At 39.7% G+C, this 17,449-nt stretch overlaps 1 protein-coding gene across 3 annotated transcripts in view; it reads left to right on the top strand.

Annotated features, from left to right (window-relative positions):
- Window positions 1-11,168, top strand: part of LOC113133170 (A disintegrin and metalloproteinase with thrombospondin motifs 20) — a 73,511-nt gene extending 62,343 nt beyond the window's left edge. For all 3 annotated transcript variants that reach the window (XM_026311784.1, XM_026311782.1, XM_026311783.1), the window contains exons 30-39: window positions 3,001-3,174; window positions 4,007-4,177; window positions 4,605-4,808; window positions 5,011-5,140; window positions 6,015-6,109; window positions 6,193-6,287; window positions 6,478-6,611; window positions 7,856-7,947; window positions 8,237-8,341; window positions 8,615-11,168. In XM_026311784.1, coding sequence (XP_026167569.1) covers window positions 3,001-3,174; window positions 4,007-4,177; window positions 4,605-4,808; window positions 5,011-5,140; window positions 6,015-6,109; window positions 6,193-6,287; window positions 6,478-6,611; window positions 7,856-7,947; window positions 8,237-8,341; window positions 8,615-8,704 — 1,290 coding nt within the window. In that variant the 3' untranslated portion in view covers window positions 8,705-11,168. The remainder of the gene's footprint in view (window positions 1-3,000; window positions 3,175-4,006; window positions 4,178-4,604; window positions 4,809-5,010; window positions 5,141-6,014; window positions 6,110-6,192; window positions 6,288-6,477; window positions 6,612-7,855; window positions 7,948-8,236; window positions 8,342-8,614) is intronic.
- The last annotated feature ends 6,281 nt before the right edge of the window (window positions 11,169-17,449 follow it).

Genomic DNA, 17,449 nt, shown 5'->3' on the forward strand with positions numbered 1-17,449 from the left:
AACAGTTTATCTGGTGCTCTTGAACCGTATATATGTCAAGTTAAACACATTCAGGCAAAATGTGCTTTATGCAGAATGAGTTCTCCTTTGGAAGCTTTTTATCAGACCACACAAAGACCAGAAACAATATTTGAACTGGTCTCGCCTGACACAACAGCTTCTTCGTGCAAATCACATTCTATGCTGTAAATCTTATTATGAATGTTGCTCAAATACATAATAAGCTATCTTAATGAAACACAGCAAACATGGAGATCCAGAGGTGCAGCTGATGTATCCAAGCTTGGCCTCCCACACAGATGAAAGGATGCTGTTCACAGTGACACACATCTAGAGAGACAGCAGGCTTCTGTACTATTGTACACTAATGCAACACTGGGAGGGTAAAGGCAAAGAGGAGTCACCAGGGGAGTCAGCTCACAGTCGTGGTGCCAACCACACAGCCGTGGTATCTGCTGGGGTTTCAGCCGTAACACAATTTTGGCTGAAAGTCATGCTGAGCTCCTACAGGAAGGAAAGTGCTCAAAACCAAATTTATCAGAAAGCCAGGAAGAATAGGGCTGAGCTGTCATGCGGTTTGTCATGCTTTCCCGGATTACCCTGAGGAACAAGCAAACTGTATGTTCGGAAACACACAATAAGCACAAAAGTATTGCATTTGTTGCATCTACAGGCATGTGTCATCTGTTTATGCTTGCACCATGTCTTCTCTGACATTCGTTGGATGAACCCATTGCTCAAGGACACTTAACTGACATTCCAAAATCTTTCCTTCTTTCGCATGAAAATCGAAATTCTTCTTTCTAAGTAAATGTAAAATCCCAAAAGGCTAACGGAAACCCCAGTCTGCCTCTGTCCACAAGACTCCTACCACTCCCCACTCTTTTAGGGTGTCCTCCTCCCCTCTCACTCACTCTCTTTTGCTGGTATCTGGAAGCAATCATCGTCCTCCACATACCACCATTAACCATGAAATCCTCAACTGGAGCATAAAGACATGTTTTATATCTTAATATCCATGCATGTGACAACTTTGAAACCTCAGCACCCACTGTTTGAGTTGTTCTACAGCTACCTATCCCTCCCAGTGGTTCTCATAATCTCTGAGGAGGGTGTGGACAGCCAATTGAGCCAAGGACACAAGCCATTTTGCTTTTTGAGTGGCTGTTTGTAAAGCTGATGACACATATTGTGCAGTTAGATGATTGTGTCACCCAAATTGCAAAAAGTGTATCTTAAGTGTGTTTTCACTTAGGTCACATGCTAGCTAGATGTGCAGTTAGTTTTGGTTTTATTTTCCCCAGCTGTTCAGAAATCCACCTCAGAAACATTGCCTCCATGCCAATGCAACCAAGTTTGCACAGTTTTTTCTGTAAAATATCATTCTGAGAATGTTTTATGTAAAGCGACAAAAAATCTGTTTCTATAAAGACACATTATTATTGAGTTTTTGCGGTCGTGTCATAAACCTCAAATCCTGGGCAAAAAAAAAAAATTTCCTACATTGCTAGATGCCACTAGAGGTAAGTAAGAAAATATATTTTCTAATTTGGGTGAAATGACCCTTTAAGGCTCCTCATGCAGCACTCGGCATGATGAAAAAAAGTTTGTATCCACATCATTCACCAATCATTTTTCATCTATGGTTTCATGATGTCCCCACTGTCTGTGCTAAAAGAAGGACAGATCATGTGCAGGGAGACAGACTCAGGTCTGCTGTAGCAATTAACAGTGGCTACAATCATTTATTTCAACAGCAGGTTCTATTTTCATGCTTTGTAACATATGAAAAAAGCTGCCTTTTGATTGGAAGGTCAGATTTCCTATGGGGCTTTTTGTTCTCTTTCCAAACTCAAGGACCTGACCCTTCACATTTATCCACAAAATCTACAATGATAACACACAATTGCACTAAGGACCCAACAGCACAAACACATCTGGATGTTTTCAGGAAATGTGATATGTGCTGTATAATGCACAGATTTTTCTGACCGTGTGAAATCGCTGGAGACTGGCACTGTTCTTTGAGGTCTGGAGGGAAGGTTGCAGGGAAATCAGCCTGATCAGCTCAAGGCTTACACAGTGCTTCCTCAGTATGCAGGTATGCTTCTCAAAGAGCATCAAAGAGATGTCTAAGATAGACCTTTGTGTGCCTGCAGATACGCACAAAAAAGCAACGAACCGGCTTTAGATTTATTAACTACATTGTACAGGAGCATCAAAGCATCAACTGTGACACTGCAGACCAAACAAACATTTTCTACTGTTGTCACACTGAAGTGAGTCTATGAATCCTTCGAAAGAGAAATAACACAACCTTGCTCCAGGGGCTTTGCTGTTAAGAGTTTGTTTATTGTTTTCTGCTTGTGGTCTTTTTCCACCGTGTACATATTAATAGAGCTAGATACCAGATGTCAGACATTATTCATTCATTGCAATCATAGCTGCTTAACCAGCAAATATGCAAAAAAAAAAAGAAAAAAAAGTTGTCTGGATTGCTTCCACATTGTGAAGCCCAGTGCAAATGCAGATTCATGTCTCTGTTCCTGAGCCCTTAAGGCTGTGACTTTACCTTGAGTTGACATCATATATGTAAAAATATCTTTTGCAAACTCTGGAAAAGTTCTATAAATATTAAACCTTTATGGTTTAAAAGCTTATGATGCTACTTTAGCCTGTTTTGTAGTCCAAGGTGTCCTCTCTAGCAGTTTGAAACAACATTGTTGGGGTGCTCACTGTGACAAAAGTAATGCATCTGTACATTCTACTCACTTTGGTCCTTCCTGCTCGTATTTTTTTTAGAAACTGCCTCTTGAAGAACTTGGGAAATGAAGGGGAATTTGAAGTACGATTATTCTGTTTAATCTCTTTGACTTTTTGTCAAGCTCAGTGAAAAAAGAAGTATTCTCATACTGGATTGTATCCTTGCAGCAGCATGTCATAAATTCCATTTAGTGCCTTTTCATCAAGTGAATGTGTATTCTGTGTCTGTTTTATTAGTGTTCTGTCACCTGTGGAGTTGGGGTTCAGAGCCGAGATGTTTACTGCAGGCTCAAAGGCACCGGGCGGGTCCCAGAGGATCTCTGTGATGCTCACCAGCGTCCTGCTGTTGCTCGACCATGCCAAACTGCAGAGTGCACACATTTCTTGTGGGTCGCTGGTGAATTGAAAGAAGTAAGTTGAGGCTCTCCTTCTTTCTCTCTCTTCTAATGCCTTCATCATTCTATCTCATTGGTTTGTATTGGCTGAGGTCTCCACTTTCTTTCTCCATTAAACTGACAACCAGCAGGTTCTCTTGCTGTCTTGTGTCAGTCATGAGGGCTTTAGTGATAAGCATCAGTCAGTATATGATACAGTATCAAACCTTGACATACTAAGGCCCCTCATCCCTTTTGTCCTACTGAATATCAGTGTTCTGTGTCACGCTAGTTTTTACTTTAATGTCCTAAGCTTTGTCCTTCAAATCGAAACATGAAAGAGGGGCACCATGTAGGGACATAGCACTGCATCCTCCTGCTGCAGGAATGTTTGCAGACACAGATTCCTGTCTGTGTTGCCTCGAGAACTCACAGCTCTCTTTCTTTCACAGTTTGGTCCTTTTGTGTTCTCAAGAAATACAAAAGAATTGTGGTAAAATCCACAGACTGCAGACTTTGCACATCAATTAATTTTAAGATTGTGGTCCGTATCATTATTTCTAAATACACCTGCAAATTATCACTTGGCCTGAGGAAAAGCAACATAACTTTTATTTGTTATGGTAACATTTTCAGCCAGAGCATGGGTTTTGGATTTTGTACCTTGAGATCTAGTCTTACCATTGTCACACAACACTCTTTCTGTAATAAGCTGTCACATACACCTCCGTTTGTGGCTATGTGGAAAATGAAGAGGCAAGCTGGAGTTTGAGAAGTCAGTGATACAGTGTTGCTCAAAGTACAACACTGCCCCCCCTCTGTCAATTCCTCTCCATTCTGACTTTCTTCCATGTTTGATTTTTTTGTAGTGTAATGCCACCTGTGGAGAAGGCATGAGAAGCAGGAATGTGAGGTGTATGGGCCCAGGGACGACACCCTTCCCAGATGACTATTGTGAGCCACTGTCCAGGCCTCCATCACACCAGCCCTGCAAGGGCCCTCCCTGCCAGTACATATGGATCATGGGGGAATGGTCACAGGTAGGACTAAAAGAAAAAATAAAAGCTGAACTTTATTCTTATTGCAAATATAGCTAATAAAAAATAGTGAGAAATACTCCTAAATTGATTCTCAGAGAATAAATTTTAAAACTGGGCTCTTTTCCTTAGTTCATGAGACGTTGACAACAAGGAACGTTTTGCATTTTTGCAATTTTTCACAGATTTGAGAAATAAATAAAATATATATGCTATATGCCTACTTTTAATGTCAGTACTACAACTACAAACTGTTCACAATTGAATAGAAATAGGGTTAGTAAGGGGAGGGCATGCAGAATAAGGGAGATGATAGATTCTCATTAATGGTACATTAGTTCCCCTGATGATTTGATATCACTATTTTGTACAAACTAATAAACGCCAGTACTATTGCCTCTCAGTGTATGTGTATTTGTGTATGGCTCAGTGCTCTGCCAGCTGTGGTGTTGGCTACCAACAGCGTATTGTCTCCTGCTCAATGATGGGCTCCTCCCAGGCTGCACACCCATCTGCTGCTGCCCTGTCCTCTGCCAGCACCCACTGTGCTGAGCCCCATCCTCCTGGCACCCAGCCGTGCCTCCTCAGGGACTGCCCGCACACAACCTACTGGAAAGTTGGCCCGTGGAGCAAGGTGAGACAGAAATAGCCTTTTTAATAACAGTGAGAACTCCTCTCACCCTAAGCATCATTTTCACAAAACATTTTGATGACTCGTGCATTTTTCCTGTTCTGCTGATAAATCTATTTTGTGGATTTGGATTTGCTTGCAGCTCATCTGGTAATTGTTTTGTTAAGGTGTGTATTTTTTGTGGGTGTGTATGTGCGTATGGCAGTGTTCACAGACCTGTGGGGCAGGAGTTATGGAGCGCAGAGTGGAGTGTGTGACTTCTAAAGGCCAGCCATCCAAACATTGCCGTCCATCAGAAAGACCCGAGTCTCAAGCTGCATGTCAAGACAGAGAATGTGAGCTAAAGGCCTGCTCCCCTCACCTCTCTCTTCTAATTTCAAACTCTCAGTGGTCTTGTTTAGCTGTTAGGTACATAACTCAACATTCTAGCATAATGTCCAACTTCTCTGGGCCATATAGTGCTTACAGCCAACATGGAATGCGGAAGGTATTATATTAAATTGACTGTGGTGTGTATGGCAACCAATACCGTGTCTGATTGTGTTTATAGAAACTCAACTTTCTGCTTTGCTTTAACACATTAAGCAGAACCGCAAACTCCACTTAAAGCCCCTTAGAGTGATCACCTGGTGGAACAATACATGGACTATCAGCGGTTTTTTAGAAACTTTAAAAACTGCAATGTGTCAGAACGCCTCAGGACTGTGCGCTAGGGCCAGGGCAGCATTCACTGTAGACTTGCAAGTGCTGTAAAACCCTGCCTGGCCATAGTTTGCAGGTTCAGTCTCCAACATTTCAGATGTTTGGTACTGACACAGTGGGCTGTTCTTTCCCAACTTGGCGTCTGCCAAGTCAGGCGCTGGTGAAATTAAATTGATATGCTCGGGTGGCAGCCAGTTCCATGGTCAAGTACTAATGCTAATCAGCTAATCGGCGTGATGCAAGCTCTGTGTCATTCTGGGGCAACAGGGGAGACAACACAAATAATGAGCTCTCATTTAAAAAGACTGGAGCCAGGTTACAACATTTTTCATAATAGTGTTAAGTTTAATAGCTTTTGCAGTCTTTTTGGCAATGGTGACAAAATATGTGTGCGCTAATGACTTAAAATCACAACTTTCAAATTCTTTAGTGTCAGCATTTGCTGTTTCTTTGCTTCGGCACTAAAATCTCTCCTCCTCCCTCCTCACTTCTTATTTCTTCTCCCAGGCCACCTGTTCACTTCCTGCCGAGAGGTCCAGATGAGACAGGGTGTGAGGATAGATGGAGAATATTATCTTAAAGTCAAGTCTCGCATCCTACAGGTGTGTCTCTTCTGTCCAGATTTCTCCTGCACACGTCATGAAACCCCCTTTTCTATCTATTGTCTCTGTGTTTCTGTCCTTAGGTTTACTGTGCTGAGATGCAGACTGATTTCCCCAAGGAGTACGTGACCTTGCGAAGTGGCCATACGGATAACTACTCTGAGGTATATGGGTACAGGTGTGTATAATGGAGTGATGACTGATAGCCACTTGATCTGTGACTCAGCTTAGCTTTGTATAGAATTATGTACTCAGAATTACTTTCTTAAATATAACAGCAGGTGTGTAAAACACAGTGGTTTTATGAGTGTTTCACTTTTTATGTTTGTCTTGAATAAATCCTTAAATGCATTGTCTTTAATACATAGGCTGCTCAACCCTTTTGAGTGCCCATATAATGGCAGCAGAAGACAAGATTGCAACTGTAGGAATGACTACCCAGCAGCAGGATACACAGTGTTCCACAAAGTTCGTCTGGACCTGAGCTCCCTAAGGATAATGAGTAATTATTGTGTGATTGCATTACGCTGTCCACTGTAATGAGACCACACATCAGTGTTGTTTTAACACTCAGTGATAAAAAGACCCCCTTCAAAAGTCTGGGTTGTCCAAATGTAGCATGTGCTGCTTTTCACCACACTCACTCCTCTGAAATCAAAATAATGACCTTTCATCAGGCCGTGCTCACATCACTAGGCGAGGACTTGGAACCAGGCCTCTCAACACAAACACGTGAATATAATAGAGGAATGCGTGCGTGCATGTACAGACATGCGTGCCTGCTCTGAAGCACAGACGGACAGTATGTGATGCTGCCTTGCATGTCTTTTTTTTGGCGAGAATACACAAAGGCCCGAGCACACACACCCATGCCTGCAGTTGCATCACTATCAAACAGTTACTCATTATGGCATGCAAGCAATAACACATTCACCGTTTATATACCCATGCTAATACACACACATATTCAGGCCATATTTTTCCACTCAATATTACAGTCAACTCCACCTTCTCTGTTGTGTTTAAGTGTGCCTTTGATTAGAGTGTGTGGATTAGAATGCAGTGTATTTCTGTGTGTGTGTGTGTGTGTGTGCGTGTGTGTGTACTTGGAGGGAAAGTTGGATTTGAACCTACACAGTCATCCTCCCATCTTCTTCGTCTGGTCTTGGTCCTGATAGCACATGTTCCCACCCTCCCACTGCATGGTACTCATTTGGCTTTCAGGTGGCCTGAAGATAGAAGGGGGGAGGTAATGAGTTCAAGATGAAGTGCACATTATGAAGAGGCACTTCTTTAGTGTGTCTCTCACATCCTGTGAACTTTATCATTATTTTATACAGACAATGTGGAGATGAAGAGAGGGCAAGAAAAGGTACTAGTCATGGGTGATGTGTGACGAAATGGAAAATCATTTTTTAGTTAAGCAATTGATTACTCTTGGAAGCAGAGTTAAGAATCCAAAATATAAAACAAAGGTTTTATTTACATAACCATTTTAGTAAGGCTTTTTCTGTTTACCAGTGAATCTGTTTACCAGTGAGTTAAATGCTTGGATTCCAAGTGTAATAAATCTCTTAGAAAAGTTAGTAGAGAAGTATTTTACACAAGTAAAACGTTTGGCAAAGTGACACCAACCCTGCAATGAATATCTGTGTAGTTATTTACATCTGAGCAGCTGACCTCAGTCCGTGTGTACTTGTGCTGTCACAGTGTGACTCTAGATCTTTACTCTTTACTCTTTACTAGTCACAGACCTCCAGTTTTCCCAGACTCTTCTTGGTCAACCTGTACCTTATGCAACCGCAGGAGATTGTTATAGTGCGGCCAAGTGTCCACAGGTAAGTGGAATATTCTACACTGTGGCCTTATGTTATGTTTAATGTGTCTTTTTTGTGGCATGTGTTTCTTAGTGACCTGAAAGTAAAGGGAGAGAGATTTATCATAAACCTTTTTCTGCTAGAATTCCCAGAAACTAATGTTCAATGACACTAAGTGTTCATCAGCACACTGTAGCTGTAGTGTGTGCATCTAAACTCAAAAGTGCAGTTATTTCCTTACACCATTTCTACACATTTCTATAATGACCTAACTGGTTGCTGGTTAACTCAACTTGGTGTGTGTTTTCAGGGCCAGTTCAGCATTAATCTGATTGGCACTGGCTTTAAAGTGGCTGAGTCCACCAAGTGGACATCTCAAGGCAACTATGTTTCCATTAAAGTCCACAGATCTGAGGTAAGACGCTAATAAAAACTATATAAAATGGGTGTCTTTTGGCTGGCACTATGTAGCTCTTCAGAAATGGCTTGTACTATGAATGTATATTTAGTTTACTGAGGTTATTGTGCTTTGTTTTGGTGTAGCTCTGAAATGTCATCTGAATTGCCATGTTGTATTTCTGTCTGATTCACTGAAGTGGAATCCCCAATGACATTTATGAAGCTCTTATTCTCCGTGTAAAAAGCTGCCCTTTGTCCAATTTTTCCTCTCATTTGTCTCCGTTCGTAGGACGGATCAAGAATTTACGGGCGCTGTGGTGGTTTCTGTGGGAAGTGCATTCCCCAGTCTCACAATGGCCTACTCCTCCAAGTCCAATGAGGGCCATGCAGAGACCAAACTCCTAAATGTCTTCCTCTAATATACCCATAAGACAGTAGGGAACATGCATCAGGAGTGATTTATTTGAGCCGTTGGTTATCTGGAGGAGCATTTACCAGTAGTCAACCTGCATCCTCAGTTCCCAAATGGCAGCTAAAACATACAAGAGACTACGTGGAGTGCAGAACTACATTGCCACTGTCAAGCCCTTCATCCAAACTAATGACTCTGAAGAAGAGCCAGCTATATTTGCTTGCCAATAGTGTTGCATTAGCTATTTAACACACCTGTGCTTTGAAACCTAAAATGCATTTTTCTGACAGGGATACAGTACTGTACTTGGGAACACTGGGAAAGCAACTACAAAAACAGTAAAACTAACAAATACGTCCTCTCTATAAAAGGAAGAAAGTCTCTAAAAGAACAACTTTTCTAAGCAGTGAGATGAAAAGTAATCGGTAAAGAAATTTCAGCGTTTTGTCGTGAGGTACCTGGAACTACTATTATTACATGAAACCTTCAACATTACATACTGTAGATACTTTACAGTTTCTGTAGGCATTCAGCCGCCACTTAACTGACTTGCTATGAAGATAGAAAAATCCACATACTGAAACGTAATCATTGCTAGTCTTTAGTGACAAAGGCATGCTACAGACACGGGAACAGACTGCAAGTGATAGTTGTGTTATTATTTTACAGCATGTCGACAACTAGGCTACTTTTAAAAAATGTAAAAGTTAAACGCATAGTTTGATATATTGCCATGTACATTCATGTATTTAGTTTCCAAGAGTTAAAGGAGGTCAGTACCACTCTCGTGATGGTACAGTAAATATGAAACTACTGTAAGCAGCCACCTGGCTTAGCTTAGCACAAAGACTGAAAACCATCTGACCTGTTGGACTATTCTGACTCAAGGCTTATGGCAAGAGTAAGCTGCAATCACTACTGATATTCTAACAGACATGCCTTTTGTCAGAGGTCAAATTTTAGGAGATTGTTAGAAGCTTTTAGAAAAACTACAGGTCATTTCTAGTCTTCTGCTGTCATCTGTTTTCAGTTATTTGAAAAACTACTGAAACCTGAATACTAACTGACATACTGTCATAGAGAGAAAACAAAAACTAGTGCTGTGAGGAAATAGCTATAATATTTCAATATTTCCTAGGTTTTAGTACAGAATAAAACACTCTATGGCTTTTCTAAACCATGAGGAAATTTTTATTTTTATGTTTTATTAGTGTTATCCTTTAATTACATTACACAGAAAAGTGCTCATCTGTTATGCCGTGATACAGTATCAGGTGTGATGTCTCATTAGACACCCTCCCACGGGCCTACTGTAGCTACCTGTAACCCCTACCTCTCACAAACATCTATATTCTACAGAGATATGATGTATTATATTTATGTTTGACCATATTTATTCTGTATTGACTTGTAGATACTTTCTTTGTTTTAAAGTACAATGACTACTACCAACGGAGAAGCCATTGTCTGATATTTTTAGTCCTTTGTCTGCTTTGCTATAAAAAAGTATTAACCTACTATTTGTAGTGTATAACCACTAATCTTAAATAAGGATCTTTTGAATGGTGCTTTTGAACTACTGGAATTACCTCTGATCTTAAGAAGGAAAGCACAGGGTTTGGGAATAATACTTGCTGTGGCAGAGCTTCAATTAATTTTAATTAACAGGGTTTGGCTTGGAAGTCTTTCTAGCAGATGTAGCATGGCCCTCTTATTAATGTAGCTGGAAAAACTAGCACCAACGTTGCCAGATATGTCAGATGAATCACTGCATGAGGAAATTTTCCCTTGAGTAGTACTTAACTCAGCTTAAATTACATTTACCATGACCACCACTACAAGCAGCCTAACATGCTGGTACTCTGAAGCTTTAACCAAAGTTAGAACATAGATCCAGGTTTTTTTTTCTTATCAGACAATGCAGAGTCTTTTGATTTAAAGAATGGCTGAAAATTAAATGGAAAAAAAAAAATACTGATGAGCAGCTAGAAAACCTTTGGCTATCATTCATTGTTTATGGTGGTCAATTGTGCTATGAGGTCTGTATCAGAAATTCAAAGAATACTTGATGCACTATGTGCCATAAATGTTGTAGAAAATAATCCTGTGTATGTGTGTGTTTTGTTTTTTTGTTTTGTAACAGCCTTTAAAGTTTGTAATTTATGTTATAATATGTATATTTTTAATATTCATACTTGAATTGTAAACAGTGTGCTAAATCCTGAATGGGCATTGGTTCTGAATAGAGAAGCAGTGTGCTTGTTTGTCATGCTTTATCCAAAGATGGTTTTAAGAATCTTACAGTATGTACCTACAGTATGTATACAGCCTGTATTAAAGACATGAATGATTCTGGTGCTATGGTTACTAATTGTACCAATACTGTACTAACACTGTTTAAAAATAATAATAAAATGTGCTTTTCATCTGACATACAATTTGATTTATTTTATTTGCATAACACATTTGACAAAAAAAAAAAAAAACTTTGATGATTTATCAAACATCCCCTCTAGACTTTTTTTCCACTCAAAAAAAGTTCAGTTATGTCATTAAAAAACACCACAGTTGTGTACGTTACATACTCGACTACAATTGGCTTTCAAATTGTGGTGTGTATGTGTATGCTGACAAAGCTAACACAGAAACGATCTCAGCCAATGAACTCGAATTCAGCCTTCTACCACTAAATGCAGTCAGTTTGCTTAGTGATCAAACATTTAAGTGAAGCACCAATGCAAAACAATTTTTTTTAAATATTACGAAGGCAAAAAAAGATTAAAACAAGATTTTGATTAAAAACTGTCACTGTAGCAAGGGGGAGGTTTGTCTTCCACAGAAAGACTAGTTAGTTAATACAGGAGTGCAGCAGGTCAGTGCTGCCTGGGTGCTTGTGCTCACAAGATTGTGGCTGCATGTGGATTTATTTAGTGGTGCAGGTTCCATTTCCAAAACATAACATGGTAAAGTTTAGCATCTCTTAAAAGACATAGAAGTGTAAGAGAGTTAATACTTTTAAATCTATATGTTACAGAAATACATGCATTCTTAAGCTCTGGAAATGGCAAAAAGTGTCAGCTTCTTAATGACTCATCAAACTGTTTAAGCAAATAAAGTGTTCTCACAAAGCGCTGAAAACTTCGCCAAGAGGTGAAAACTGGACTTTAAGAAACCATGTCACCAAAATGACATCATAAAGGCACAGGTACAAAAAGCAAACAGTTTATATACAAGCCACTTTTCCAGGGCTCATTGCAGTTTTGTACTTTAAATGAAAACAGATATAGTGGTCCCTCAATACTGCTTTGATTTAATGCCAGAAGCCTGCATTGGTTCTTAAAGTCTAATCTCAGAATTTGGAAGAGTCTTAAAGCACAACAACTGCCCTGAAAAGTGGTTTTCCAGTTAAACCAAGCTGCACTGAGGTCCTTCCAGCATCTCTAGGCTGTTAGGATAAAGACTTCTGTGGCCCACTTACTGTGAGCATAAACCAGAGATCTTTAATGACTGAGCTGAAAAACACAAACCTGCACCAACAATCCTCATAAAAGACACTAATGATTGATGTTTACCATGAAGTGCTGCCTGCTTTGAGGTAACAGCACATACATTCCGGTATAATCTGCAGCTGCAACCTGCTCTAAAGAGCACATATCCAGAAACCAGTAAGCACCACTGACACAACAAAACCCAAGTATAATCTGATACATCTTCTATGCCAATTATTTCAGGCTTACTTAATATCCAATGGTAATATTTAATTAGGAGTTTAAAATTTTAATTCAACCATATTAGTTTTATGGTTTTAAGAGATTGCAGTCCAATATCAACGCAACTAAAATACATTTATAAAAGTTCACCTGACAATCATTTTTTTACACATTTATATTTCAATGAGGAATTATGCCCCAAACTAAGCTTAGAGTGACCTCTGGTGTATTAAACAAGAAATTACATCCACTGACAAGAGTGGTGAAGTAGAGTTAAAGTTTAGATTTCAAGTTTAGTTCACCAATGAGAGAATAAATTAATATTGATAATATCACTGTGTCATTATAATAATAGAGTCATGCATTTTCTCTATATTCTTTATCTCATACCTGCCTCCAACATCTCCTTGAAAAACTAGCAGCAACGTTACCTGGAAAGAATAAAGTGACAAACATAATGATCAGTGTGTTATTTATTATAATGTCTGAATGAAACGAACATACAGTACCAGCATCTTTTTGTGTTTAACCTGGCATTGTTATTTTCTGTGATGTCCTCACTCTGCCTACAGGTCTTTTTCCCTGCAGCAGACTTGTTACTGCAGGGAAAATTCAGTTGTAACTAACAACATCATTGATGGCTCCACTTCAGTCTCCAAAGAAGCAGCATGTAGAACACTAAAGCAGGTTAGTTCTTTTTATTATTTCCACCTGTGCTTGTCCCAATCGTTACAGGTCAGTTTCCTCTGTAAAAAGTCTCAAAGGGTGAGAGAAACAAATGATTTTTGAGTAAAATCTCATACACTATTTGTTCAAATACCTTACAAATCTCCCTTTATAGTGTGGTTTATTATGTTTTTTATTACAGTTTACAATTTAACACTGTAGCTTACTTTTAATAAATGTAAGTAGCATGGAAATATGATGGAAATTTACTGCACCCTTATTGCTGACCAGTAGATGGTGGCAAAGTATTGGAAAACCACTGGTTTCATTCAGTTGAGACTTATGCAAGTGTAACTGTAGGCAAAGGGGGAAAAACGAACATCTTCTTTGTCAGGTCTTTTTTCAGGTCTGTATTCTGTACTATTTGTGTTTTTGTTTTTGTCAGTCTAGCTTCTTCCCCCTCATTTTGCTTGTGAGTACAAGAATCTGTGTTTCTAGTTCAGTGATTCTTGAAATGATTTTCACAGTCAAAGTCTTTAGGATTTAGGAGAAGGTTGTTTACGCAAGTATAAGTGTATACCTGCCTCTCTCTGTCTCTCTCTCTCATACACGCACATACACAAAAACACTCACATACAAACATATATACACACACAGAGTTGTGTTCCCGTCATTTCAGAGGACATTACGTTGGCTTCCATTTATTTCCTGGAGATTTCGCATAACCTAAAACAAACAGGCAATCGCTGCTTGTCTAACCATAACTACAACCTTAACCATAAACCTTAAACCAAGTTGTCACACTTAAATTTTATGCATTTAGGGAACTTGCTTTTTGAAAATGGAATTCTCACAGTATGTCTATATATGTAAACAACATCCGTAACACCAGCCCACATACACCCTATAGTGCAACAGTTGGCCTTGAACAGTATCAGTTTCAGCTTTTGATGCAGCACATCTATTTAAAAATCCATGAAAACCCAACATGATTACACAGTTATTGCCACTGCCAAATGGACTATCAGTGGGTTTTTGGGGTAGAAGCTGTTGGCATGGTGCCTTATGGGTATTACTGCCCTGTCAGCCTGACTGCCAACACTTTTGAAAGAACTCATGTCAGCTTTGACATTAACTGGCTGAGACTGAATGAGGTCATTTTTGGATATTATGTTACATGTCTAGAGTGTCCGTTCTGTAACAGCTGCCTGGGATGTGTGAAGGACTTGGTCCAAAGTTGACTACCTATTAGCTGTACATGTGTGTATACTATGCTGTTAGAGATGGGCATGGCCCAACTGGAGGAGGTATGGGGGGCAGGGATTGTTGGACCCCTGGGGTCTGCAAGTATGTTAAGTATGCCATATGCACATGTGGCATGGTGAAAAATGGACTTGCATTGTTTGATCTCTGAGTGAGAGACTTTGCTGTGAATCACACATTAAGGCACATATCTGCGCAATGATTTTTGACTAGTCCTACTTTGTAGCTAATACTGATATTAAATTTGAAAATGAAATTGTCAATGAAATTGTCATAAAAGCCTGTTGACAGTCATTTAGGAAATGCACACATTATGACCAGTGGCAGTGTTTTCACTGCAGAAAATACTTTCCCATTGTAAAACTTAAGGCTGTTAAGCAGCCTGGAAAATGTTGGCCCATGTCAGCATAGTTAGAATGAATGAGACAAAGGCCAGACATGGCTAGAGCTGTGAGCTGTGGCCAGTCTTTTGTGTGAAACTAGGAGCAAGACTCTCGATAAGAGACGAGTGTGTCAGTGTGTGTAGTGGTGTTGGGGGGAAGGGGGGGGGGTTAAATTATTTTTAACAGCTTAACACTCCAATCAAATGAACTTTCTGGAGATTTTTACACACTGCTGTGGCTCACATCACAGGGTAAATTAAACCTCTTAACAGAATGGTGCCTTTGTTCTTCTGGATTTCACACTAAGAAGAGGCCTGTGGGGTGTATACAGTACAACCCAGTTATTCACACACACCCTGTCATATGATGACACAGACAACACACCATATAAGTGAACTGAAATCCTTGGGGGTTTCATACTGTGTGAAAAACAACCAACATGTGCACAGAAAAAACACAATATACATAATGCCTGCATATGAGTTAATGAGGGCACAGTTGTCCATAACGTGTACACATAGCTAATCACTACTGCTAGAATAAAAACACTAACAGTCGGTTGAATAAAGAGGCTTTCTGGGCATTCATGATGGCAGCAAAGATTACAAAGAGGCTGATGAGTCTGATCTAACAGTGGCAGGAAGTGATTTATGTTCCATTTTGCACTGATCCATAATCCTTAGTTTGACAGGGCTGGCTCACATCAATCAATACTCAGAAGGCCCTGTGCTTTCAGAAACTACTTTTCTCTGCACTTAACTAAATAATAGGTTCTGGTTTGTTGTACAAGAGAGACATGTAGACTATCCCTGCTCTGTCAAAGAAAGATACAATCTGTGGACAAGTGAAAAATGGGAAAATTCTAGATACAAACATTTGGTTGCACACACTCCTTGCTGGGACTCCATGAAAACAACTTCTGTTGTGATTATCAGTCATTGTTTCACCCATAAGAAAGCTCCACTATCATCAAGCTATTTATCCTTCAAAAGGCACTCAAACGTTAACAATGTTCTCACCCCTCCCCCCATAACATCTCCACCTCTGTCTACCTGCTCTAATTAAGAGCCAGTCTAAGTGCTGTTGTATTGGTGTCAAGCATGTCTTCCTGTCTGGGTTACAAACAGCATGTGTCTAGATATACCTGTATATGTGTGTGAGTGTGTACGTGTGTGTTTGCAGTACAATATACACACAGTATCTTTCGCTCTCTCTCTCATGCACACAAGGGGCACTCATCCATTCTGTTTTGTGGTAGTGCTATTCAGATGTGGACAAAGCCACTTCAGCAGGCCAGTACAATAGTCAGTGACAAGCTTTTATCACACTGTGGTCTCTAAAAAAGCTCTCCAGCCTCCATTTGCTATCTGAAGGTCTTCATATTTTACAGCCGAGTATACTTATGCTCAAATGTTCATATATTAATATGAAGTGCATCTTTAGCCATCTGCTCAGAACATGTAATACAGAAGTTTGGAATGATGATTTCGGGGAATAGGAAAATATAAATAGACTAGAGGGACAGTGGGGGAAGAGAGATTTTGATTTCAAGTTTGAGGAACAATATTATCATAACTATTTTACACATCCCAGACAGTGTTGAATTAAACAGGTTGTGTCTTGTAAGAAAGATTCAGGAGCATTTTACATGCCATGATGGCAGCATGATTTTTGATTCAGTTTTAACACTCCATATGGCACCGCATCTCAACGACGTATACTACCCAGCTGCTTGTGACACATTTATTGGCACAAAGTGCAGCATCACTGGCCACTTGGACCAGACTGTCTGTCAGTTACCATAAGGGCAGGATTTCACTTACTGGTAGATTAATTAGCCCCAAAGACTTGTTAGACACATGATTAGATGTACTTTAATTAGACAGTCCAAAAAAAAATTGTTTACTTTTTTCAGAACAATTCACTCAATCAGTTTATCTCCATGGCAGCAATAAATAACCTGCAAACACACATTTCTTTCCTCAAAGCTCTTATCTGTTTTGGTGACTGGCAATTTTCCAGTATGAGGCCATTGCAAAAAGCAGAGTACATTTCAAAAACATTTGAAGAAACCAAGGCCACACAGAGAGTCCACTGGGGTGTTGTGTTGATGCTTTGTTAGATAGTCACAGCATAGCCAAAGCAAAACTTTGTTTTGTTAGCCCACTGTCGCACCTTTACACCTCTCTCATCTTGAACTATTGTTGCATGGCCCTTCACTGACATGCTGTTATCCCTGCATGAATCCACACAAACAATAAGGCTTAAGGGATCCTTTTCTTTGAGAGATAGACCTGTAGACCAAGACAAAGGCTTCAAACTATCCAAATGATCTCTTCTGGGTGCCTCTCAAAAAGGTATTATAGCTATCTGGGAGAATCATCTTAAATGCTTTTGTCCTGTATGTCAAAGCAAAAAGTTTTATTGTGCAAAATGTACACCATAAGCAGTGGGTTGTTGATTTCTTTTCTCTTTTTTGTCAGCTTGTAATTTTATGTTGGCACACGTATGTCATATCTTCAAGAATGCACCAGTAATGTTTGATCTCTCTATGAATGTTGAGTCTGAGCACACAAGATGCTTATTAGAGCTGGAGGTGGGATTTTTCCTCCATCTGATTTATATCAGGTGCAAGACCATGGATGGGTAATTTGGCTGATAGAAGCATTTTTATTACAGAGCTGTACTTG

This window comes from Mastacembelus armatus, chromosome 6 (genome assembly GCF_900324485.2).
Source record: "Mastacembelus armatus chromosome 6, fMasArm1.2, whole genome shotgun sequence".
Classification (NCBI taxonomy): Eukaryota; Metazoa; Chordata; class Actinopteri; order Synbranchiformes; family Mastacembelidae; genus Mastacembelus; species Mastacembelus armatus.